We start from the raw sequence: 24,262 nt of genomic DNA, 5'->3' as shown, positions 1-24,262 counted from the left end.
ACCTAGAAATATTTCCACACAGAAATCTGGCAGAAGCCAGAATAAGACCTCTAGAGAATTGCATCCTGTAGGACTGGCCCAGAAAGGGAGTGAACTCCCCCTCATGGGAGAGAACTTCAACTGGTACAACGGATTGTTCACTTTTCCTGGAAAGAAAGATGGCTAGAGTTATAGAATTTTTAATAGTTTATTTTTATTTATTTTGAGAGAGAGATAGCAAATGTGTGAGGGGCACAGAGAGAGAGAGACAGAATCACAAGCAGGCTTCACACACTCAGTGCAGAGCCTGATGTGGGGCTCAAACTCACAAACTGTGAGATCATGACCTGTGCCAAAGTTAAGAGTTGGATGCCTAATGGAATGAGCCACCCAGGTGCCCCTAGAGGTATAGATTTGCATTTGTATTAGTTTTCTAGGGCTGCCATACCAAAGTACCACAAACTGGATGGCTTAAATAATGGACATTTTATCATCTTGTGGTTTTGGAAGCTGGAGGTCTGAAATTAAAATGTTAGCAAGGTTGGTTCCTTGTGAAGCCTCAGGGGGAAGAATCTGTTTTGGGTCCCTTTCCTGGACCTGTAGGTAGAATTCTTCTCCCTTTGTATCTTTACACAGTCTTCACTCCATTTGTGTCTGTGTCCAAAGTTCCCCTTTTTATAAGGGCATCAGCCATATTGGATTGGAGTCCATCCTAATGACCGCATTTTAACTTTGTTGCCTTTGTATTTTGAGGTACCAAGGGTTAGAATGTCTCAGGAAAGACGTAATTCAACTCATAACGTCATTTACTCATGAACAGTGGCTGATGATTTGGCCTATACGTCATGGAGTAGAAAGATTAGAAGGTTGATAACAAGAAAGTCTGTATATAATCTCTTGCTCTGAGCTTCTTTCAAGGTGTTCGTGTAATACTGTATTTCCTTCATTACATAACCCATTTATCCATTCCTTTAGTCATAGATATTATTGTTTGTTCTCTGCATTTATTTTCAAAATTTTCCATGCTTGGAAGGGACATTAAATTTGGCCACTGTGCTGGTCTAGATTGCAGGCAGCAATACTAGTCTAGCAATACTTCCCTTTCAGTCCACTCCTATTCACATAGAATAAGGTTGCAGAGCTGCAGAATGAGGGGGCTATATATACCACCAGCAATATAGCTGCATTCACTGTTAACCCCAATTTTTCCAGACGGGGTGAAGGTACATCCTGGCTGAGCAGGCCCTTAGGAATTCTGACATAAAGGTTAAAAACATAGTTACAGTTTCTTGCTTAGGAATTATCCCTGATTCCAGACCTTGTAGTGCAGACCTGGTCCTATGGCTACTGTATCAAGCAGGGAAAAAATAGTTGAGGTGATACGGGGACAAAAGTATGCCAGCACCTCCCCTACTCCCTCTTCCCCAGAGCCATCAGGAAAACAAGAGAAATCTAGCCAGTAGGGACAGTCCTTTAGACACACCTGTGAAGGCATGTAAGCCAGATCTTCCTGCTTTTATCTGCCCCTATTTTAGACAACCATTTTTTTCTTTGGTTTGAAGAAATGATGGTCAGTTTTTCTAAATTGGTGCAGTATTTTCTGTTCTGGTTCTTTCATAACACTCTGAGCATTTGCATCTACCACCAGCTAAGCCAAGCTTAGTCCATTGTCCATATCTATTCCTGTCAGCACCCATTTGTAGCCCCCTGGAGCTACCAGTATCAGCTTGACTTGCCAGTTATGTTCAAGGATTTCCCACCAGGGAATCTGCCATATAGCCACCTGTAGTCTCTGTGTCTTTTGTGGACAGTAAGAACAGTCTTTACTGGCACTTTGTGTCTCAGTGGGTGCAAGAGGAATATGTCTAGATTCATCCCTTCTCTACATTGCCCTAATATCCACTTATTTCATGGACTCAGATGACCACCTTATCAAGATATTAGCCTTTCAAACAGGATATTTGTCCATTCACCTTGGAACTGTCATCCATAAACCAAGCAACTTTTTGTTGGTTAGTCGAGTGCTCTTTATAGAGCACTGCCATGTGATAGTAGAATGCAGAAAGTCCTTATGAAATTCCAGAGTCAGTCCTAGGGAAAAAGAGGCTCCTACTTGTAAATATCTCCTGTACTCCCCAGGCAGCATGCTCCTAAGTAAATCACTTCCATTTTATTATAGAACTTGTCTGGGCATTGTGGTCTTCATTAGAGTGTTTTTCAATATCACTCTGGATGTTATGGGTATTTCAGGTTTCAAGAACCTCCTATGTCCTGCAGTAATCAGGATAGCTTTGGTTAACATCTGATAGCAAGGTAGCAAATACCTGTCAAATGGAAATTCTCTTGTCCAAAGTCACCATAGTCATTACTGGGAAGCACTCACAGGCTTTTGTCTTAAGTCCCAGACAAGGTTCCTTCCACATAGGGCTATCGACAGAGAGAATTTGTCCCTACTAGTACTCTAGCTTCCATTCCACACTGTGTGGCTCAGGCAATCTTACTAGTTCTCATTTAGCATGTCCAATTAGCCCTACTTGAAGAGAGCTGATTTACATGTCTTCTGTTTTATAATACTAAGTAGGAGAAATGTTCCCCAGTCAGATACAATGTCTGTAGCCCAAGTACAATCAGGTAAAAAAGACACAACCTCTTCATGTATAGCTTGTTCAAAGATACCAATTCTACAAAATTTTACCATAAGTCTATCAACTCCTATGTTCCTCACTGTAGCCTCTATTGGGATATTATCCACAGGTTTTGATTTTACTATACTAGGTAGAGGAAGAGTTCCTCAGCCATATAGAATATCCATTCCCATATAAAACATTCAGTAAAGTTGACACAACCTCTTTTAAAAAAATTTTTTTTTAATGTTTATTTTTGACAGAGAGAGAGAGACAGAGAGACAGACAGAGAGCGAGCAGGGAAGGGGAAGAGAGAGAGAGGGAGACACAGAATTCGAAGCAGGCTCTAGGCTCTCAGCTGTCAGCCCAGAGCCCAATGTGGGGCTCAAACTCACAAGCCATGAAATCATGACCTGAGCTGAAGTCGGACACTTAGCTGACTGAGTCACCCAGGTGCCCCAACACAACATCTTTACATAATACTTGCTTAAACATTCTGTCTTTCATAATCCGACCAACCATTAAGGTTTTAGGTAATCTCAACCTAATTGTAGCCCAAATCATGGCTTCACCAGTGGGCTTTGGTACCACATTATGTGGGACTTCCATATCAAGGAGTCCTGGAAACTTCTCTTCTTCACCCTCTGACCATTTTAACCACTCTTGTGCAAAAGGCTTTGGGTCCCCTGTGAGAGGCCAAGTCATGGGATGCTGGCTCTTTTGTCAGTCTTTATCTTGATTAATCTGCCTAACCAATGTCCCCAAGGGATTTCTGGTTAAGTTTCTCATTGTAATCTCTACCTTCTGACTTTTTACATGTCTCCAAACAGGGGCAAAGAGAGTTAGACTTGTTTGGGGGTCCTTTAATGTTGGGAGGCCAATGAGGAGGTCCCTTTGGCCTGCCCAACCTTAGGTAGTGCTGTATGAAAACCTTTGTTTAATGTAATCAGTGTCCATTTTATTTACCCCATTTTTAAGTAGTCATCTAAAGATTTCCACCCTGCTAGGACAAGTCCTATGGCTCCCTCCTTTTTGTTTCCTCTTTATTTTGTTCCTATAAACATTCATTCTATTCATCTATTCCTTAATAACCATTTAAAAATTTCCACCTTTTTTGGGAAGAGTACTTTGTCTCTCCTCTGGCCTCTCCCCAATCTCTTGTTAATTAATTTAGTGTTTTTATTAGCATGTAGAAGACTCTTAGGGAGAAGCTGAGACAGAAAATTCGATTAGGCATCCCAAACTGTTTTTTGGTTTTGCAACAATAAGGTAATATGGGGTGCCCATGTGAAAGGGCCTGCCCTAAATTCAGCATTTACAATGATCTAGGTGATGGGCATATTCAGTGGGCGAGTATCACCGTCATCATAAAGCCAATCCCACACAGTTTGCATGTGAAGTGTATAAGTAGCTTCATTTGGGCTGTTCCACTTGGCATTTCTAGAGGGAGATGGACAGTTCCTCTTCTCAGGGTAAACAGACCTTACAGTGGCCCCGCGTCAGGCTCTGTGCTGACAGAGCCTGGAGCCTGCTTCAGATTCTGTGTTTCCCCCTCTGTCTACCCCTCCCCTGCTCACACTCTGTGTCTCTCTGTCTCTCAATAATAAATAAATGTTAAAAAAATTGTTTAAAAAGATACTGGCCCTGGAATAAAAGATTAATAAATTTGTATTAAAATCAAGGACCTGGACTCACCAATAGACATCTTAAAGATGTAAAAAGGACAAGTCCTGAGAATGTAATGTACAGCATGGTGACTATAGTTGATACTACTGTATTGTACATTTAAAAGTTTCTAAGAGACCAGATCTTAACATTTTTCATCTCAAGAAAAATATTATAACTATGTGTGGTGGTTGGATGATAACTAGACTTATTGTGGGGATCATTTCATTTCATTCCATAATACATACAAATATTCAATCATTATGTTGTACCTCTGAAACTAACATGTTACATGTCAACTAAACCTCAATAAAAATAAAAGATACGATAAGGTACAAGCCAGGCATTATCTACTAAATTGCATAATTACTCCTAAATAAATGCCTGAGAGTTCCATAATTTCTATTCCCAGTTATATATCCAAGAGAAACTCTTGCACATTTACATCAAGAGGTATATATGAGAGGGGCGCCTGGGTGGCTCAGTCAGATGAGTGTCTGACTTTGGCTCAGGTCATTATCTCGTGGTTTGTGGGTTCGAGCCCCGCATCGGGCTCTGTGCTGACAGCTCAGAGCTTGGAGCCTGCTTCCAATTCTGTGTTTCCTTCTCTCTCTGCCCCTCTCCCACTTGTGCTCTGTCTCTCTCTATCAAAAATAAATAAACGCAAAAAAATTTTTTAAATGAAAAAAGAGGTATAAGAATATTTATATTAGCTGTGTGCACAAGAGAAAATATCAGGAAACAATCCATATGCCCACCAACTAATGAGTAAATGACGGTAGACTCACAAAATGGAATGTTTTACAGTAGCCAAAATAAATGAATTACAGTAACACAACATTATTGGATTTTAAGAATAAATATTAAGTGGAAAAATAAGTAGCAAAGTATTACATACAGTATTTTTACCTTTACTATAAAGTTTAAAACAACTAAATGAAAAATATATACAGGGGAGTAATATATAATACACTAAAAGCATATTCAAAAGAGCAAAGAATGATGTACATAGAATTCGGGATGATGATCATCTTCATTTGGTGAAGGTGGGGACAGGTATGAGGGACCATGTATATGGGTAGATGTAGATTATTACCAAGTCCCTAGCATTTGGGGGAGGTGCTATGTTTATAAATTCCCATTACTATTTAGATTTATAACTAGACAGAGAAATAGATAGATAGATGATATTGGATGTATAAGTAGATAAATAATGTAGGTCATATATGGACTAATGATGACAGTTTATTATAATCCAATTCTGTGAACTTGAGTTCTAACTAGATTTAAAAAAAATACTGCATATGTGATAGAACATAAGCACATGGAATTAACAATGAAGTATTCTCGCTAAAATATTTAACTTCAACCAAGCCTTCCCTCAAGGACACAAAGCCCAGAAACCCAGGGGCCTTCCTGTATTACAGAAGACAGGAATAGCACCATGGTAGTCTCCACATCAAGAGCTGAAGACTAACTCTGCTGTGCAGCTTCTTGATGACCCAATGGACACCTGAGTCTGAGAATATTCTTATGTCTGGTGTCAAGGACACAAGGAAGACTTTTTGTGGGCAACATCTCCAAGAACTAGATTGGGAACCCAGAGTGCTGCCTAGAGAAGAGTAAGCCATTTCTTCAAAGGCAGAAAGAAGCCTTTCCTCTGAATGCGCCAAAGAGCCATTTGTCTTTTAACAGAAAAGAAGGTACATGGAAGGTTGCCCTAGTTAAGGCCTGCCAAGAGTCCAGGTGGCTGATGAGAACCTAATGAAACGACTTTAGGCTGGAGTAGAACTACTCATTATAAAGACAACCATCTGGGGTGCCTGGATGACTTGGTTGAGCACCCAACTCTTGATTTTGGCTCAGGTCATGATCTTACAGTTTGTGGATTTGAGCCCCACATCAGGCTACATGCTGGCAGTGTGAAGTCTGCTTGAGATTCTCCCTCTGGTCCTCCCCCACTTGTGCTGTCTCTCAAAATAAATAAATAAACTTAAAAAAAAAAAGACAACAATCTGGCTTCCCCTTGGCAGACATAATACCCTTTCTGGGGAAATCCTCCCACCCCCTGAATGTGCAGGATTGTTCACAGACATCTATTTCTATAAAACTGTTTACCCACTGTGGAGTTTTTCACCTCAAGATACAGATTCAAAGCCAGTAATACCAAATGTTTTGTACTGTTTTCAAAAAAGCCATTAAGCCTGATGCAGTGAACCAGTCATCAGTTGACCACCATCAACCTGAAAAAGGTCAGGACACAGGAAGATGCTAATCTACCTCTTAAACATCATTGACAAAAAGTAATCGTTGGCATCAGGAGGGAGCTGAGAACACTGTGGATGGTGCAGCACATGAAGCAGGTCACAGACTTGGATAATAGTTCCAACACTGAATTAATTAACTTTCTAAAAACGTTCTCAGCAAAGACTTCTGGGCCATTCCACATGAATCTGGACAGACCAGAGAGACTAGAGAGTTACAGGCTTTCAATGGTGCTCAAGTTGGAAATGCAGACTCCAGATAGAGGGTACTTTCTGAATTTGAGCAAAAATCTCCTGTGAGTATTTTATGTACACAACTACTTCCTAGAAGTATCATCACTCGTCTTTAGAACCCTGGGCCAAAAAAAAAAATTACCTATTTTTCTTTCAAATTCAGCAACTTGGAGATATTTTCTTGTTTGAACAAGAAAAATTTTTTGAACAATTTTCTTGTTCAAACAAAATATCAGCTTTGATGCTCCATTGCCAGATATGGTCCTTCTGAGGTATCACATATACTGAACAATTGCTACAGCTTGGTATCCCATGAAAGCTAGACAAAGAATGAATTTCTAGCTACAACATCACTGTAGCATTGCAAGATGCAGACCATCTGGCTCTGACAGTATACCAAAAGGTATAATAAATATCAGAAAAGATTTTTCAAAGATGAGGATTAAATTACGTTATGTCAAAGTGAAGTTTAAAATAAGACCAGGCATCAGAACAACAGATTTGACAATTTACATCTTAGAGATAAATAACCGTCTCACTACACACACAAATAAATGGTAACTGTGAGGTGATGGATGTGTTAACAAACCTAATTGTGGTAATCATTTCACAAGATATACATATGTCAAATCATCACATTGTAAACCTTAACTTACACAATGTTATTGTCAATTAAATCTCAATAAAACTAGAAAAAGAAATACCATGCACCAATTTAAGGAATACAAAAAACCCAACAATACAAAAACAAAACACAACTAAGGGAAAGAGGCAGCTCCTGAAATTCAGAGATCCCATCACTCATTTTACACACACATACAATTTGGGTTCTACCTTTTTTAATGTTTATTTGTTTTTGAGAGAGAAAGAGAGCATGAGCAAGGGAGGGACATAGAGAGGGGGACAGAGGATTTGAAGGGGGCTCTGTGCTGACAGCAGACAGCCTGATACAGGGCTCCAACTCAAGAATTGCGAGATCACGACCTGAGCTGAAGTCAGATGCTTAACCCACTGAGCTACACAGGAACCCCTAGATTCTACTTTTTCATATAAAATTTTATTCTAGGGGCACCTGGGTGGCTCTGTCAGTTAAGCATCCAACTTTAGCTCAGGTCATGATCTCATGGCTCATGGGCTCGAGCCCCGCATTGGGCTCTGTGCTGGCAGTTCAGAACCTGCAGCCTGCTTTGGATTCTGTGCCTCCCTCTCTCTCTGCCCCTCCCCTGCTCACGTTCTCTCTCTCTCTCTCTCTCAAATAAACACTAAAAAAAAATATTTTTTTAAATTTTATTCTAGAATATCATTCTTCTAACTGTAAAACAAACATCTAAACCATCAGATCCTTGAGGATAGAAACCAAATACATTAATGTCTGAATACCCAGAGGTAAATATGGTACATTATAAATGATGTGAATTAAATATTTTTAATTAGGTAAATAATTTAATAATATAAAACCCCAAATTTCTCTAAACACATTATTTCAAGTTACCTTATCTTTGTCTGGAGTACAGATATAAAATTATACAAATTGTACTCAAATATCAAATCATAAGTTAAGCAAGTTGAGTGGAAAAAAATTCTCCTGACTTAGAATTTGATCTTCCTTAGCTGCCTCAAACTATTTTTTTTAAGTTTACTTATTTTGGGGCTCCTGGGTGGCTCAGTCAGTTAAGCGACCAACTTCAGCTCAGGTCATGATCTCGTGGTTTGTGAGTTCGAGCCCCGTGTCTGGCTCTGTGCTGACAGCTGGGAGCCTGGAGCCTGCTTCGGATTCTATGTCTCCGACTCTCACTGCCCCTCCCTCACTTGTGCTCTCTCTCTGTCTATCAAAAATAAATAAAATGTAAAAAATAAGTTTATTTATTTTGAGGGTTGGGACAGAGAGGGAGATAGAGAATCCCAAGAAGGCTCTGCACTGTCAGCACAGAGCCCAACAAGGGGCTTGAACTCAGGCACTGTAAGATCATGACCTATTTCTTTTGAAAACTATTTCCTTTGAAGATATTGTTAAAGCTTTGATAGACAACACGTAGAAAGGTATGCCAACAACAGGAGTGAGACAAGCTCACAAGTGCTGGGCAGGGGGCCTCTGGACTCTGAAGACATTCACTTCCTGCTGGAAGCCAGTTCTGCTCTCTCTTCTTCCTCAATCCAGGTCTGTTTGGATGAAGTTCCACTAAGTAGCTACTGACCATTTAAGTATGAAATGTAGAACATAAATGTGGGAATGCAAGCTTGTCCAGCCACTCTGGAAAACAGCATGGAGGTTCCTCAAAAAACTAAAAACGGAACTACCCTAATGACCCAACAATTGCACTACTAGGCATTTATCCACGGGATACAGGTGTGCTGTTTTGAAGGGAGACACGCACCCCCATGTTTATAGCAGCACTATCAACAATAGCCAAAGTATGGAAAGAGCCCAAACGTCCATCGATGGATGAATGGATAAAGAAGATGTGGTATATATATGCAATGGAGTATTACTCGGCCATCAAAAGGAATGAAATCTTGCCATTTGCAACTACATGGATAGAGCCAAAGGGTATTATGCTAAGTGAAATTAGTTAGAGAAAGACAAAAACCATATTACTTCACTCATATGAGGACTTTAAGAGACAAAACAGATGAACCTAAGGGAAGGGAAACAAAAATAATATAAAAACGGAGGGGGACAAAACAGAAGAGACTCATAAATATGGAGAACAAACTGAGGATTCCTGGAGGGGTTGTGGGAGGGGGGATGGGCTAAATGGGTAAGGGGCAGTAAGGAATCTACTCCTGAAATCGTTGTTGCACTATATGCTAACTAATTTGGATGTAAATTTAAAAAATAAAAAAGAAAATTAAAAGAAAAAAGAAAAAAAAAACAATTGAAGTCTTGAAAGGACAGCTATTAAAGACCTATCATTATCACTATTAAAGAAAGAACATAAATGTATAAGTAACTCAAAAGTAAAGTAGAAAAATGGTTTGGGGCACCAGGATGGCTCGGTTGGTTAAGTACCCAACTTCAGTTCAGGTCATGATCTCATGATTCGTGAGTTCAAGCCCCTCGTCGGGCTCTGTGCTGACAGCTCAGAGACTGGAGCCTGTTTCAGATTCTTATGTCCCTCTGTCTTTCTGCTCCTCCCCCTCTCACACTCTGTCTCTCTCAAAAATAAACATTAAAGAGGCACCTGGGTGGCTCAGTGGGTTAAGCGTCCAACTCCAGCTCAGGTCATGATCTCACAGTCTGTGAGTTTGAGCCCCGCGTCGGGCTCTGTGCTGACAGCTCAGAGCCTGGAGCCCGTTTCAGATTCTGTGTCTCCCTCTCTCTCTGCCCCTCCCCTGTTCATGTTCTGTCTCTCTCTGTCTCAAAAATAAATAAACGTTAAAAAATTTTTTTAAATAAAAAAAATACACATTAAAAATTTTTTTTTAAGTAGAAAAGTGGTTTTCTTTTAAAGAAAAAGCAAATGGTAGCCCAACCATTGCTCTCCAGCACACCAAGCCCAACACTGAGTTTTCCCTCCCCAAACGTCTGCCGCAATCCCCATTTGTCAACCTCTCATTTCTCTGACTCTCTTGTTTCTGGGACTATGCCTAGAGTTACTACAGAAGCTTCACAGATAGCAAAAAGCTAAGGGGAACTGGAGATTCCACACAAAATTTCCAATGGTGATAGATACACATGGTGTGGACTACTAAGACAGGTAGCTGGCTTGCTTTCAGCTTTCCAGGCTGTTTAAAAACAGTTTTTTTATTGAGAGAAATTCTGCTTGTCTTTGAGCAGCAAGGAATAATGAGGCTTACTTTGGTTGTAACAAGAATGACCCCCTATACCATATGGCCAAAGAACAGTTGCTCATCTACAAGTCTGTGTGGATCAGATGAAGTATGTTTTGTTTTTTTGTTTTCTGGGTGTTTCTTTTATCAGTGCTTTACACATACATATGATATAGTTTAATAAATTGCTTTTCTCATGTTTCATTGCTTTATAAAGTTTCACCTCATATACAGTCATCAATAAATTTCCCTGATGGCCAATATCAAATTTAGAAGGTTCCAACATTGTAAAAGAATGACAAGGAGTTATAGATCCTGAGGTGGATTTCAGGATGGGTCAGCCCTAGCATTATTTACTGTGGAGTGCAAGTATTAAGTTCTGTTTGGTTTTTCCTGTGAGGAGAGAACTTCATCTACTTGCTCGCCAAACAATGAGCAAAGGATCCCTTGGCTTTGGTGCTCTATGTTCCCTGGAAGGGTTTCTGACTGTTGGAGGCAGAGAGGACAATGAATGGTCCAAAGTGCTTCAATAGCCCCATTCCATTAATCCGTCCCTCAATCTAAAGCCCAGCAAAGGGGAAGCTCTTTGGGAGGGAAAAAGAGGGAAAGTTGGTACAGATGAAGGCTGCACTACTTCCCCAAGTCCTGATGCTGTAGGCTACACCTAACTAAGAGTGCCCAATATGATTCCACTTTGAAAGTGAATGCCACTATTTTAAGAATAGAGAAATTGCAGGATGCTTACTCTGAAATTGTACTCAACAATGTGGAAGCCACATCAGTATGCAAGTATGTTGTCCTCTTAAAAATCTAGGTGGGTATTTGGGGTTTCAAGCACCACACAAAAACTTTTTAAAAACTTTAATTGCCTAGTATAGAGAACATGTTAAGCAGAATGGGTTAAGCTATCATTTATGATCATCTTCATGAAACATGGTTACCTCTTTCTGCTGATATGACATTAAACATGGGACCAAACTGTTTTACTCACAACAGATAACCAACTAAACTGCATGTACATGTACAGGTTTATGCAAAAGCCGTGATATAACTAGATTTAGCATTCAGAACAGGTTCACAGATCACCAGCTCACTCTGTATATCCCACCAAACACAAGAGCAGTCATCTTCTATTTTAATACAATTATGGGTAGAAATTATATGATGTAAAATAGAAGATCTTCCATAAAGTTTAGGGTAGAAGAAGGGAAGACAAAAACAAAATTCCCATGAAGTAAAAAATAATTCCACATTGGTCCAGTACTCCATGAAACCAGAGATAAACTATAGTCCTCTAAGGCATTTACTTAGATCCAGTTCACCAAGACACTTCAATATGCTTCAAACTGGCTCATCATCATCCTCCTGCTATATTCATAAGCTAAAAATAGTGATCCATTGGCAGGGAATGCTCGAATCATAGTAGCTTTCATTCCAGAATATAAGGCTGCTATTCCTTCATTTTCCACAATACTTACAAGAGTTCCCATAAATCCAGCCTGTTTTCCAGACATGGAAAGAACCTGAATTCTGGATTTGATACAATCCACTGGGTATATGACAAGCCAAAGGCAAATTCCAGCAATTCCACCACTTAGCATCAAAGGGACAGGGCCTAGTTCGTCTTTTGATCTCCCTGAGGCAAAAAATGATCGACTCAGTTCATAGCCACCAAAGAAGAAGAAATAGCCCGGTACTTCTTGAAGTAGAGTGCTCGAAAGTCCGTGGTAGAAGCCCAAGAAGCCATCCTTTCTAAGGATACTCTTCACGACGGACCAGACTGTGTTCTGGCTTTTTGTTATTTTCCCTGACATTTCCATTTCGTGCATGGTCTGTAGCCGGCACTTCACAAGCTCAGTGGGGCACAGGGCCAGCGCAGCAAACACGGAGGCGAAGGACCCTGCAGTTGCGGTCTGCAGTTCACTCAGCTTCTCCTGTTTGTCCAATCCAACTACTTTCTTCACAAGCTGTTGGCAGAAGCCATAGCACATGAAGAGGACAGAGTTCTCGGCGACGTAGGCAATCAGCGCTGGGCCAGTCCCCTTGTAGAAGCCGCGGAAACCCACTTGGGAGTACGTCTTCAGGCAGCAGTCGGTGAAGCTCTTGTACAGGCCGGGGAACGTCTGCATCTTCACTTTCACTGTGTCGAAAGGCTGCCCAGTCAGGACACATGCTGTGCCCCCTATGGCGCCCGCTGTGAGGTCGATGGTGGCTTGGATGGCAGGATTGGACTTCATGTTCGCCCACTCTTCCGCTGGTCTCCGTGGGAAGAAACTCTCTGGAGCTCAGGTCAGGCGTCCCACAGCCAGACGCCCATTCTCCACTCTCCCTCCTCCTGGGGAGAAGCCGCTTAACCCCAGGAGAGGCCTCGGGACGCGCTCCCGCGCACAGAAATAACCCCCGGCTTGCCGGCGTGCGCGAGGCCCTCCAGCGTGCCCCGCTGCCCGCAGCGCCCGCCCCACCCCCACCCCGCCCCCATCCGCCCGGCCCTCCCCGCACCCGCCCGCCGGGGACGAGGTCTCGGTACACACTTTTAATGAATTGTAACACAGAGATTGAAAGCTACTTTATAAATTCTTTCATTTAAGGCCAGAGACAATAGGCGCCGATGTTCGTGCTTTCCCCTTCGGCTAGGTTCCCACCTACTCCCCACATTTCTTACTAGGCAAAATAAAAGGGGATATGCTCCTGTTGGTCGAGCCTGGAGTCAAAGGGTCAAATCTAAAGACACAGAGGTTTCAAACAGAGAAGATAAACTACTTGGGGTTTTTTACATGACAGTCGGTGGCTGCTTTTGATCAGAAAACTGAAATGGCGGCTCTGCCGCAGGGTGAGGCCCCGCCGCACCTCTCTGGGTCCTGGTGTTCCCTCGACTGGGAACGCCCCGGTGACGGTGGGAGAGGAAGCCTAACGCGAGCAGATCCGATCCGCGGTACCGGCTGGAGAATGGCTATTTTCATGGCAACATCGCTCAGGATCTGGGGCTGAAGTCCTGGAAACCGGTGGCCCAGAGTCCTCATCATTTTCGGAGGTAGGATACAGCGTTTTTACAATTGGCTTGGAAAACAGGTATTTATGTGTTGCTAAGAAAGTTGATAGAAAAGAGCTGTGTGGTTCCAGCGCTCTCTAGAGCACAGCAGCGGACGTTCGGGATACAAATGCCAACAGGACTGGCTTCCAAGGCAAGGTGCGGTTTTGGACATAAGCTTGAGGATACCGCTTTTTTAGGACACACCTTTACCTTCCGGATAGATGCTCGTAATCCCATTGTTAGAATTAATTCTCTTAAGGTTTTCATTCCAAGGCCTAGTTGGTGTTTTATTTTGGGGGTAAAAATAAAACGGAAGGGGCAGGAAGTACGCTGAAATGATTCTACCTTCGGAAACCTTTCCTTGTCTGATTATCTTTGGCTATCAGTTAATCAAATGAGGTACTGGGGCGCCTAGTGGCTCAGTCTGTTTAAGCGTCAGACTTCTGCTCAGGTCATAATCTCACAATTTGAGCCCCTTTTGGGGCTCTCTGCTGTCAGCACAGAGCCTGCTTCAGATCCTCTGTCTCCCTCTCTCTGCCCCGTTCCTGCTTGCTCCCTCTTTCTCTCTCAAAAAATAAATAAATATAAAAATTTTTTAAAAATAAGTGAGGCATTGAAATAAAAAATAAAAGTCCATTTGCAACTACGTGGATGGAACTAGAGGGTATTATGCTAAGCGAAATTAATCATAGAAAGACCTATTATTTCATTCATATGAGAAATTTAAGATACAAAACAGATGAACATAAGGGAAAGGAAGCAAAAAATATAAAAACAGAGAGGGGACAAAACATAAGGGATTCTTTAAAAATTTTTTAATGTTTTATTTATTTTTGAGTGAGAGAGTGCGAGTGGGGGAAGGGCAGAGAGAGAGGGAGACAGAATCTGAAGCAGGCTTCAGGCTCCCAGCTGACAGCATAGAGCCCATCTAGGGGCTCAAACTCATGAACCATGAGATCATGACCCGAGCGGAAGTCATGACCTGAGCCGAAGTTGATGCATAACTGAGCCACCCAGGCGCCCCAGGGGGACTCTTAAATACAGAGAACAAACAGAGGGTTGTGGAGGGGTTGTGGAAGGGGGGAATGGGCTAACTGGTTAAGGAGCATTAAGGAATCTACTCCTGAAATCATTGTTACACTATCTGTTAACTAACTTGGATGTAAATTAAAAATAAATTAATTAAACAAAAATAAATGAATACATACATACATACATACTAGTGAGGCACTGAAAAGCAAATGGTGCATGGATAGCTTGTCAGCAGGTAGACTTCATTGAAGTAGATAGTGACCTGGCCTTTTCTTTGGAGAAGGCCCAAATGTCAGTATCTGACCTCTTTTCTCTGGATCACATGGTTTCTTTAGAGAATAATCTTTGAATCTTAACTGTGTGTGTGTGTGTGTGTGTGTGTGTGTGTGTGTGTGTGTAGATGTATGCCTTGGAAATGGATTTAATGAGACCAAGAATGGAGTAAGAGGGGTAACATTACTGCTGTAAAGTACATAGATTTTCACCTAATTTTGTTTGATGCTGTACAACCCTTTATCTGTGCCTGCTTTCTCTGAGTTTGAGCCTCCTTTGATTCAATTTACCTAGAAAGTACACTTTTCATCTGTGGGATGGGGAAGGAAGTCATTCTAGGGAGGGATAGGGATCCTGGACATCCAATAGCTCTGGATATACTTTAATGAATCCCCCATGTCCAGCCTCATGCCTTTCCCCCTTCCTTGGAAACTTCTGCCTGCAGATATTGAGCCTCTTGCAGGTTCTGTCAGTTGGGTTTGTCTCTCTTTGGTATACTGCCTTGCAGACATTTAGCATGTAACTTTCTCTGATCTCTGAATTTATCATTCTTTCCTCTGCTTTGGACTTCTGAAAACAGATTAACATTCCTCATTCACTGTTGTCTCATCTCTTACTCTTTTTGACTTTAGGGGTTCTTGTTATCTGGGCAAACTTTTTTTCCTAATGTTTATTTATTTATTTTGAGAGGGGTTAGGGGCAGAAGGAGAGAGAGAGAGAATCCCAAGCAGGCTCCCTGATATGAGCATACAGCCCAATGTGGGACTTGATCTCACACACCATGAGATCATGACCTGAGCCAAAATCAAGGGTTGGAGGCTTACCTGGCTCAGCCATCCAGGTGTCCCTTGGCAAATTTTTTACAAAGAAAAGAGCTATGTGAGAACACTGTGCTGCTTTACACTGGAAAAAGAATTTTAAATTCTTCATGTCATATTTGAAGGATTTTTAAAAATTTATTTTACTTTTTTTTTCTTAAAATAAACTCTATCCCCAAGTGGGACTGGAACTCACCACTTGAAGATCAAGGGTCACATGCTTTAGTGCCTGAGCCAGCCAGGCACCCTGAGGGATTTTTTGTTATGTTTTGATATTACCCTCAAGAAAGTCAAGGAGAAAGAAATAAAAAGCATATTTTAATATTTATTGTAGAAGCCCTATCAAGTTATCTAGAAATGCTTTTAATATCTTAATGACCACGGAGTGTCAATTAATTACATCTGGTTCATTGTTTATTTTTTAAAAAACATGCTGAATTTTTACAAATACAAGATACATAGAAAACTGCAATAAATCATCAACTGCTTTTGTGTTAAGTTCATAAATATGTTTTGGAGAAGCCAAATTAGTGACCAAGGCCAGGGAGCACAAGGGCATTAATAGGGAAATGGTCTATACCTTCATTGAATTGCCAGACATAGTTGCATAAATAGCAGAGACAGAGATCAAGTTCCATGACATATATTTCACTAAATATATGGATTTGGAGACAACAGATGCCAGAATATATTGTATCACTGACCAGCATAATAGGCAGTCTTAAGCAAGTGAAACCATTTTTTTCTTACTAACCACAATGATGATACTTCTGTTCTAATTGTAAGCATGCCCTCCCAAGCATACATACCAGAAAATAATGGCACAGAATTTCCAGCTTTTCACTGAAGACCACTACCTTTGACAAGGTGAATACCTACATCACATGCTCCCTAGCAATTGGGCCAGATAGGAATACCAGAGAAAGTGGGGTGTGAGCCAAGGCCTGAATGACAAAAAGATAAACATGAGAATATCTGGAGACAGTTTCAGGAAAAGAGAACTGTACATGCTAAATATAGCTCTGTGGTGAGAAAGAGGTTGGCATTTGAAGTAAAGAAAAAAAAGTCCAGTATGGCTGTGTAGTGAGTAGTCTTCCTAGTGTGTATTTTCACATAGCGTGTATAAAAGATAAGAACCAGAGTTTAAGTCATTCAGAGGCACAAGTTGTCACAATTTGTCCAAATTTTCATCTCAAATAAAAATTTCATCTCCAAATTGAAAATGTCAGGATTTATGTAACTAAAAACTGAATATAAAGATCCCTTTTACCTAGTCTGTAGATATAATGAAAATTGGAAGCCATATTGACATGAATGTTTATTGCAGCATTTGCTATAATAAAAAAATTGTTGTGGAACAACCTAAGTGGCCAGCAATAGGGGAGTGGATAAAATGTTTTTTAAAAAATCTTTATCATGAACTGAAGCAGTAAATCTATATGTGCTGATAAGGATATTTATATATTTTTGAGTCATAAATTTTATAGTGGTATCTATAACAAAATCATACTTTTTTTCCTTTACCAAACTAAATACACATTTAGTTGTACACTAAATAAAGACCTGGAATGATACAGCTCAAAATGTTAACAGTTTACTCTAGAAAGTTGGTTGAAAGGGACTTTATATTTTTTGTAAAAATCTCTGTATTATTTAAATTGAAAACTGTATCATTGGAAACCAATTTGTCAATAAACTTCATATATTGAAAAAAAACAAACAACAACAACAAAAAAAAGAAAACTGTACTCATTAGCCAAAGGAACTGTGAGAATAGTGAGTCCTTTTGGTAACTCAGTACTTACTTTAAGAGAAATGGATCCCACTCTTTTTCAGTTAAGCTTTTCTTTTTACATAAGAGGGTAACTCTTAACTCTATAACTTATAACTCTGTAACTCATTATAGAGTTCTCAATATGAATAGAAAGCCAAGCTATAAATAAATCAAGTAAAAAACAAAGTTATAGTAGTTAGCAGAGTCCCTTTGTTTATGCTGCAGATTATTTGAAGCAAACTTTGTTTCTGTTGTAATTAGTTTCCTTTTTTTGTTTGTGTTTTTTTGGAGGGGGGGGTTAATGTTTATTTATTTATTTTGAGAGAGAGAGAAAGAGAAAGAGAGAGAGAGAGAGAGAGAGAGAGAGAGACCATGAGTGGGGGAGGGAAAGAAAGAGGGAGAGAGAGAATCCCAAGCAGGCTCTGGACTGTCAGCACAGAGCTCAGCACGGTACTCCATCTCACCAACTGTGAGATCATGACCTGAGCCCAAATCAAGAGTTGGGCACTTAACCGACTGAGCCACCCAGGTGTCTCTGTAATTAGATTCTTTAATTTGAAATCAGCCACTTAAAATAGCTGTTTCTTTATACTTGTCTATCACTTTTATCATTTTTAATTCAAAATTATTTAATCCCTGTTATGTTCAGACATTAGTACATAGGCAATAATAGTTTGCTTTTATTGTTAATTTTACTATATTCCAGGCATTGTTCTAAGTCGTTTATATGTATCAACTCAATAGCCAACAACCAACAACTCAACAGCTCTATGAGGTACATAATATTATCACCTTCATTTTAATGATGAGAACACTGAAAAAAACAGATTTGTCCAACAGCACACAACTAATAGGTCACTGAGCTAGCATATAACCCCAGGCACTGCATCTCTTGATCTTGAGATTTTGATCTCTTTACTATCCTTTAGTAAGTTTACAGTGACTAACAAGCCCAAGTGCCTACTCTCAGTGAGTTTACAGCCTAGTGGGGGATGAGCCATAGGTAGTTTACACTTTAGAGTGGTAAATGCATAACTGAGTATTTATCCCAGCAGACTACTGGAGAGCGCATGAGATTATAACAGACACTAAATGTGTAGTTGAGTACTTCATATCCAGTATTTGGTATGGTATAGAACAATAAGTATTTGTTGAATAAAAGGTAAAGAGTAGAAGCAAAGCCATAGTAGAGCTGCTCTAGATGGAGATAAAGAAGGACTTGTTGGAGTTGGTGATGTTAAGGCTGAGAATGGAGATATGTGGGATTTGGCCAAATAAAGAGTCTTCTAGATATGGGCTAAAAATAAGTGGGAAGATGTGGTGACACGAGGCTGAAAAGGTAATTGGAGTACTCATAATCTTGTGTTTTTTAAAAAAATATAAACTTAGTCCTGAAAGCAGTGGTATACCTTTGAAGGGTTTTAAGCATGGGAATGATATGATCAAATATAGCTTAGGAAGATCACTTTGGTGGCCAACTCAAAAACCTAAATTGGTGAGGAAAAAAGTTTATAAACACACAACCAGTTAGGAAGCCATTGCCATTTGCTTGGCAAGAGATGAAAATGATTTGAACTGGAACACTGCCAGTAGAGATGAAGTAGTGATTGAAGAGCTTTTTTATAAGTAGACTCAGTAGTCAGAGGGTGAGTAGTCAAAAGTTATGGCTTAAGCTTCTAGCTTCAGTAACTGGGTTGGGTGATTGTGCTCTTTATTTTCACTTAGTCATAAAACAAGGAAGAGCAAGTTTTCAAGGAAAAGGAGGAAAGGAGTTCCATTTGGGGACATTTGGAGTTGAGTTGCCTGAGAGATACAAGTATTTCTAGGATACAGCTGAATATACTAAATCTGAAGCTCTTAAGAAATCAGAAATATGGATTTGAGAATCAGCATAGTGCTAGTAACTGAAATGGGAGTCAAACAATCACTAGACCATTTTGTTATTGTATGCCGCATCTCTCCTTCCTATTAAAGATGGAATTCAGCCATCAGTGGTGTTGAGACCTTTGTAAGAATGAATTATTTTGATAAGTGACTCACTGTAAAGGCAAATACGGTGGGAGCTTTTCAGGTGTCAATGCTTTAAGTGTAGCAAAATACCAAATGTACTAAAACAGCATTTATTATCTACCTACCATCCATTTTCTCTAAAAAAAAATTTTTTTAATGTTTATTTTTGAGAGAGAGACAGACAGACAGTGTGACAGGGGGAGGAAGAGAGAGAGGGAAACACAGAACCTGAAGCAGGCTCCAGGCTCTGAGTCATCAGCACAGAGCCCAATGCGGGGCTTGAACTCACAAACTGGGAGATCATGACCCGAGCCAAAGTCGGATGCTTAACCGACTGAGCCACCCAGACACCCCTCTACCTACCATCCTAACGTATTAAGAAAACTTGCTTCTTCTTATTTGCAAACATCAAGAAATAATCCAAAGTCTGATACTTGGGAGAAACCTTAAACCTCTGTATTCTGTACTAAAATCTTAAAAATTAGGACATTTTGGTAGAACACAATCAGATAATGTGAAAGAGAAAATTAGTATTGTGAGATTTCCGCCATCAGCATGTAGGATTTTAGACTTGAGAAGTCTGCACAGTTTTAACATTTCACTACAGATGTTTCCTGTCAAATACAAAATTAAAATGGGCTTTAAATGTTTGCTTCATGAGGCCAATTTTCAAACGAACCTTTAATCCCAACCTGTCAGAAATGAATTGCATGCAATAGTGCATTTTGCAAATTTTGTCAGTTTTCAGAAATAGCTTAAATGTAAGGCATTAGATTAGAATCTTAAGAACATGTAAAATTTAAGAATATGAAAATTATGTTTAAGAAATTTTGAAATACTATAGTGATGACTTCCTTTATGAACAATTTTGATTAACTAACATGGACACATCACCTCCATTCTGAGAATACTATTAAATGACTGCAGGATTAAAGTTGAAAATATTTACAAATGCAATCAATTCAAACCAATGTTGATTCAGTGAAAAGTACTCGGTATGATAGCCTTTGCTTTGTTTCTACTATTTTAACCAAGTGAGTGTAGTGCTTAAAAAAGAAAAAATAGATAAAAATACTAAGTTTTATAAATAAAACTATAGTAACTCTTAAAGATAAAAATAGTAAGTTGTATCCTAACAAAAGTTAGGATAGTTTAGGAAAGGTTCTATACCTTGTGTTTTGTAACCTCCAAATGAAACAGGTGGGTTGGAAACTTAACATAAGGCAAAGATGGCATTTCCCAATTTCTTTGACCCTGCTGTGATTTCTTTTTTTAAAAAAATTTTTTTTTAACATTTATTTTTGAGACAGAGAGAGCCAGAGCATGAACGGGGGAGGGTCAGAGAGAGAGGGAGACACAGAATCTGAAACAGGCTCCAGGCTCTGAGCAGTCAGCACAGAGCCCGACACAGGGCTTGAACTCACGGACCGTGAGATCGTGACCTGAGCCCGAAGTTGGACGCTTAACCGACTGAGCCACCCAGGTGCCCCAGACCCTACTGTGATTTCTTAAAACCCAACACATATCTGTTTCTTTTCCCTACAAACCAGAATCAAATCAGTCATTAAACCCCACCAAGAAACCACCTCAAAAGAGGATCTGATCTCCACTACCCCTAAAAGAGCAAGACACATTATGAGGTGAAAATTAGTTACTTTTATTTACTGTTAAAACAACTTTATGAAATGATTTGCAACTCTACATGGGGACAAATGCTTTCAGCAGCTGGGAAAATAGCTACCACTGCATGGGAAAACATATGCAAACTAGTTTCACTGCCTGCAGACTAAACTCTAGATCTTATTGCTCTCAGATGGCATCAGAGAGAAGCAACAGCCACTTCTGGCAAATGAGAAACAGCAGCAAAGTCCTGCAGTCAAGGTGTGATTACTAAGGTTGAACTGTTCATTCCACTAATCCTACAATTTTCCTACAATCATTTATCTGTGTACACATTCCTACTTCCTAAAGAATAAACACCTAACAAAATGGTTATGACAAACAAGATAGCAATTCACATTTATATTTGTCTGTAAGACAAATTCAGCAACAAACAGTGGGGAAAATGGGAACTACTATAAAGTTACATCTAGTCCAGGTAATGAAGCCAAGATTATTCTTTCAATGGTGAGCAACCTAAGGAATGAAATTAAGTATGAGAATTCTTCTCACTTCTCTAGGAGTGATTCTAGCTCTTCTTGCAAAGAGCTGAGCTGCTCCTTTTCTCGGTCTTCCTTTTGTTTGAGTTCATCCAGCACAGCCTGAAATCTGTTCTTGAGAGCCAGGTTTTCGACTTTCATAATGAGATCCTCCTGTCGTTTTGCCCTATCCTGGGTCTCTTGGAGTTTGCCTTTCATATTATCAATCTGTTTCTGAATTCCCATGACCAGCTGATTGGTTCCCTCATTTTCTTGGTGCTGTTCATCTGATTCATTCAACTTGTCCTGTAGCTGTCTTTCCAAATCTTCCTCAGTGTCAATGATGTTTATATCTTCTTCATCTTGATGCTGGGTCTCATCTTCATCTTCACTGCTGCTGCTGAGGTCATTGAATATCTCCCGAAGCTCATCGTGTTCTAATGAGTCATGGCCCTGCCTGTGACCAGACATTCCTGGAGAAGAAATATCAAGGCCCTGATTTTCTGTTTCTTTTGTTTCATCTTCAGCAATTATTTCCCAACGAGTACTCACAGCTTCAGCATCTGTACTCAGCAAACGCTTCACTTCTTTCTCCACATCTGGAGATTCAATATACTTCTTCTTTGCTGTCTTCCGGAACCTTCTCTTTCTGACATTTTTAAGAGGCAGAGTAATTCCATGGTTCCATATAAACTTTTTCTCTTTGTCCTTATCCTTTTTCTTGCTTGCTTTGGGATCAGTAGTAGCAACTGGTTCTTCCACAGGAGGATAGAGATCACCATCGACTGTGGAGACAAGCATCTGACATATATCAGCTGTCTTGTAAAAAGTTTTCTTATCAATGGTTTTCAGACTTTCCATAACACACGGAAGATCTACCAATTTTGAGGCCAATGGGACCCGGTCCACTCTGACGATTCCATGACGTCCATCAGGGTGTAACTCAATTGTCAGTCTGTCCTTCAGGTTGACGTGACCAGACTGTACTGCCCGCCTCACAGTAGAGGCATATTCTGGAGGTAGCCGTAAGATAAACTGGCTCTCTAGTTCGTGAGGAGCATCATCTTTGCTCTTACTCATCTTTACTTCTTTGAGATTCACTTTTCTGACAATCACTTGTTGCACTAAAAAGTTCCAACAGTTAGAACGACCAGTTTGTTATGAGCTGAAATCTTAAGTACAAAGAGTTTTAAGCAGAACAGGAGCTAAGCGTCTATTTTGTCTTAATGTTGAATCAAGGCCCAAGTCTATATGAATTTGTCGTGACTAAAAACCAGTTAGGTGCGTTTTAATCTATTAGCTGCAATGCAAGTTTCAGCCTCCAGATGCCGCTGCCGGACAATGCAGAGGGAGCTAGCAAGCAGGAAAGCAAATGGCGGCTTCTGCGGAATAATTTTCGACACAGTAAGTAAGGCCCAGTAGACACTCCCAATCCACACTCTTTCACGGAACAAAGATATTCAAAAATCGGGGCACAGTGAGCTCTCTTCGCCTTGGGTACTTACAATCCAGTGACGATTATAAACCTAGCTTCTCCGGACAGGAGCTAACGGAAGAGGAAGCCACTCAGAGCAAGACGGCCGGGCGCCGAGAGTCTTATTCAGTCTCTTTATTCCTCTGTTTTTTCCGGCTCTTAGGAAAGTGATCCGCTACCGATTAGCAACGGAATGGCGGAGGGCAGGCAGCGCGAAATCTCGCCGAGAGCCGCAACTCGCAGAGCCAGAAGCGATAGCTCCGCAGCTCAGCAGGTCTCGGTCCGGAGCGGCTGACCGAGCGAAAAAGAAAGCACTACGTCATCCGCCCGGCGGGAGAAGCGGCTGTGAGTGACAGCACGACTCAAGCGGAAGTGCGGGCGGCCCTAGCTTGCGCAGGCGTAGTAGTGCAATTACGCCATCCGGTGACTTGTCCTCTCGTGAGAATTTGACTTAACGCGATGAACGCGATAATATTTCATAGAGAGCTATTGCTTTGAAAATATTTAGAGGCAAAGCTTCCTAGAAAGACGTTAGACCCTTATGTCCCCTTTTCCCGCTCCGGTAAGCCAGAACTTTTACCGGTCGCCGTGGGGCCGGATAGCTCCTAGACTGCTGAGTGATTACCGGAGATAGGGCGTCCGTGCGGAAAGCGTCTTTGCATCTGTCTGGAACCTCTCGGATGCTTCCACACGGTATACCAATCTGAAGCAGATACAAGAAATTATAATTAACCATACAGAGGATTGTAAAGTACCCAAATCAGTGGAGTGAGAAGGAGAAGCTGATCTCTATATAATTCTAAGTATATATTTTGTTGATTATGAAAATGCCCGAAGGGGACTCACGATTTAGGGACTGTGTTTTGAAGGACCCCAAGGGAACATGGGTGATTACTCTTTTTAATATGTTTGATGTAGATATAAACGTAAACAGAAATAAGTGTATGGGGGCACATAATCGTTTAGGACACAGTTGTCTGACAAGTGGTCTAACTATAGAAGAATAAAATTGAAATTTAATTAGGATTTTTTTCATTCCACGTCCACTATTTTGAAGCTTTTCTACTAGTCTCTTCTTTGCGTAGTGAGGTATTCATTTGCTTTTTTTGTAATATTTAGGCCTAAATATCTAAGAGTTTCCACTTGCTCCTATTCATTTCCATTTATTTTTTAAT

The 24,262-nt window shown here is 40.4% G+C and overlaps 2 protein-coding genes across 2 annotated transcripts; both read right to left on the bottom strand.

Annotated features, from left to right (window-relative positions):
* Positions 1-11,383: 11,383 nt before the first annotated feature.
* Positions 11,384-12,903, bottom strand: LOC112861276 (mitochondrial ornithine transporter 1-like). The gene has a single exon (XM_025924599.2). The coding sequence runs from the start codon at positions 12,772-12,774 to the stop codon at positions 11,869-11,871; it is 906 nt and encodes a 301-aa protein (XP_025780384.1). The 5' UTR covers positions 12,775-12,903; the 3' UTR covers positions 11,384-11,868.
* An 8,205-nt stretch (positions 12,904-21,108) lies between these two features.
* Positions 21,109-23,419, bottom strand: TAF7 (TATA-box binding protein associated factor 7). Its single transcript, XM_086702187.1, has one exon. It carries the CDS (start codon positions 22,691-22,693, stop codon positions 21,644-21,646), a length of 1,050 nt encoding a protein of 349 aa, XP_086558313.1. The 5' UTR covers positions 22,694-23,419; the 3' UTR covers positions 21,109-21,643.
* Positions 23,420-24,262: the final 843 nt, after the last annotated feature.

This window comes from Puma concolor, chromosome A1 (assembly GCF_028749965.1).
Source record: "Puma concolor isolate L17-30 chromosome A1, mPumCon1.1.hap2, whole genome shotgun sequence".
NCBI lineage: Eukaryota > Metazoa > Chordata > Mammalia > Carnivora > Felidae > Puma > Puma concolor.
This window is presented reverse-complemented; position numbering and strand designations above follow the sequence as displayed.

Coding starts and splice junctions, on each gene's coding strand:
- LOC112861276 (XM_025924599.2), bottom strand. CDS start 12,774: ATGAAGTCCAATCCTGCCATCCAAGCCACCATCGACCTCACAGCGGGC.
- TAF7 (XM_086702187.1), bottom strand. CDS start 22,693: ATGAGTAAGAGCAAAGATGATGCTCCTCACGAACTAGAGAGCCAGTTT.